This window comes from Austrofundulus limnaeus, unplaced genomic scaffold (genome assembly GCF_001266775.1).
Source record: "Austrofundulus limnaeus strain Quisiro unplaced genomic scaffold, Austrofundulus_limnaeus-1.0 Scaffold1059, whole genome shotgun sequence".
Classification (NCBI taxonomy): domain Eukaryota; kingdom Metazoa; phylum Chordata; class Actinopteri; order Cyprinodontiformes; family Rivulidae; genus Austrofundulus; species Austrofundulus limnaeus.
Window position 1 is genome coordinate 19,373 of NW_013953461.1, and position 2,612 is coordinate 21,984.

The 2,612-nt window shown below is 38.6% G+C and overlaps 1 protein-coding gene across 3 annotated transcripts in view; it reads left to right on the top strand.

Annotated features, from left to right (window-relative positions):
• enox1 (ecto-NOX disulfide-thiol exchanger 1) overlaps positions 1 to 2,612 on the top strand; it is a 69,004-nt gene that overhangs the window by 1,527 nt on the left and 64,865 nt on the right. For all 3 annotated transcript variants that reach the window (XM_014030434.1, XM_014030430.1, XM_014030431.1), the window contains exon 2: positions 1,579 to 1,705. In XM_014030434.1, the coding sequence (XP_013885888.1) occupies positions 1,696 to 1,705 (10 nt within the window). In that variant the 5' untranslated portion in view covers positions 1,579 to 1,695. The remainder of the gene's footprint in view (positions 1 to 1,578; positions 1,706 to 2,612) is intronic.

Sequence of the window (2,612 nt, forward strand, 5' to 3'; positions counted from 1 at the left end):
TGAATGTCTGTTAGTGTAAAGCGCTTTGGGGTCCGGAGGGACTTGAAAAGCACTCTATAAGTTCAGTACCATTTACCATTTACCATTTCTAGACATTTATGGTTTGATTTCTTTGTATATATGGATCACTTAGGTTGTTACCGACATCTGGTGAAAATTTCATGTCATTAGCACCTCTAGTAATATGTTTACTGAGAAAAATGGTGACGTGTTCAATACTTATTTTACCCGCTGTATTTAAAGGTAGCACGACCCCTGCTGGTTGCTGCATGACCTGATCACCTGTTTCCCCCATGTTTTTGTCATGTGTGTCTCTTGAATGGGTGTTCTTAAATGTAATTCCATTGTGCTCCGTACAATGACAATAAAGGCATCATCTATCAATCAGAATCTGCAGAAACATTTGATTGGCGGCTAATAAACAACAGTTAAAGCCTGCAGCTACAACAAACATTTTTTTAAACTTGTTTTACTATTTCCATGCATGAGTTTTATAACCAAAGTTCAGTCTACACAGAGTCAAACATGAACTCTACATCCTGGTGTGAAGTCATTAAGAAAAACTCATTGATGGGACTGTCTGTTTAAAGCTGGATATGTTGTGAGGCTCAGCTGGTTTTCCTGGTGTCGCTGTGAAAAATGGTGAAATCTGTGTGAGCTGACAGGAAGGCTGCATGTTCTGTATGAGAAAACAAAAAAACAGTTCCCTCCTGATAGTTAGCCTCCACAGAAGAGAGAACCACATTTAGTATAAGCATTTCACTGAACTTTAAATGCTGAGCTGTCCTGTGCTATCATGATGTAAAATGTTGCTAATCAGTAAAGAAAAATAAGTTGTTCTGCGTAAACCGACACCTTTATCTAGCCTGAAATATTACATCCTGGTTTTATGTCGACATGAATGTCCAAAAAAGTGATGAAGAGGAGGATTGTAAGTGTTTGGGCATTTGTTCATTCAAACATAAGTCCTGTTTGTTAAATTTCCTTGTATTGATGGTGGTGGTAGAAAGGAATTCAGTGAAATGAGGAAAATCACTGAGCAGCACAGAGCAGATTTCACTCAGTGACTCCCACTGAGACGGTAATTTACACGCTCAGAAACAGTTAGTGTTTTATTGTCAACAAAAACATCAGTTCTTTCTAAAAGTAACTTTGTTTTACCTGGTAAATAAGATAAATGCTGGAAAATAAACAGAACAGAACTGTCTTCGACATTTTATGATGTTTTGAGGGGATGTGTGGGGATTTTAAAGTAGTGCTTTGTGGAAAGTTTATGAATAATTAGTGTTGTCTGTTATAGATGGCTCTTTTAACATCCTCAGTTTGAAGAGAATGAAATTCTGAGAGGATTGATGAACTGCAGTGCCTCACCTCCTTTTTTATTGTTGTCAATCGATCAAGCTAACAAAAACTGCACGAGTAAAACAAAGAGGCAGGCTTTACTGCAGAAAGTCAACCTTTATTTTTTATTTGGTTCTTGAGGATTTACAAACAAATTTGCATTTCTTTCTGACTCATCTTTTGGAGGGTTTTTTTTTTCTGCTTTTATTTCCCGACTCTTTTCTGTCTCCCCCACAGGTGGGTTGTGACTGTTGGAGCCCGTCTGCTCATCCAGCTCTCAGTTTGTCCCTCCATCAGACACAGAACCTATCTGATGACAGAACTTCAAAGAAAAGAGGATAAAATCCACCTGTTATGGCCAGTGGTATGCAACAAAATTCATTCTCACTACAACAACACCATTCCTCATTCCATTTGCATTTATTATTATTTTTATTTTTTAATTATTTAATTTTTTTGTTCCACTCTTGGAGTAGTAAAGCCTTTTCCCTCTCTCCTGCCCTCCTTTATCTTTCCCTACTTGCTGCTGGGAGCCTATGATTTCATCCAAAACCAAAAATTATGGATATTTTTATTTGATTAGCTGGTCCCTTAATAATTTTTTGGAACAATTTTTTTTTCCATGGGAGGACATGTCAAAAGTGGGACCTCTGTTCTGGGGTCTCATTTATAAAGGATTGCGTGGAAACCATACTAAAAGTGAGCATACGGCCAAAAGGTGGAAATGGCGTACGCCCAAAAAAAATTCAGATTTATAAAACAGTGCGTATGCATGTTTCTGTGCATTTTCCCTTTGATAGATCACAACTGTGCCTCATAATTTGCGCACAAGGTCCCGCCTCAGGTTCTACCCTCTAAACGCCCACACTCAACCATAAACAGTCAATGCAAAGTACCTCATGAATGTTAAGGTGAATTTAAATCAGTCAGCTGATCAATGTCAAAAGAAGTGGTTGGCCGACTCAGACTCGCGCTCTATCATGCATCTGGAGGATTACAGGTGCTGACTGACAACTGCTCACATGAACAGAATGTCTTTAACTGACAGATTATCCCTGATTTTGCAGGTTTACAGATGTTTAGAGTAATCTAATGATTTTTATCGAAAACTCAGCTTCAAATTCATTTTCTCTGAGAGCCTGCTGGACGACAAAACAATAAATAAAATTAAATGTCAGATAAACTTAGAAATAATTTCACCACTCGTCTCCCCGTCGTCCCCCTCCTCTGTTATCTGCGGCAGACCCCCCAACACACGTGTGTGCACACAC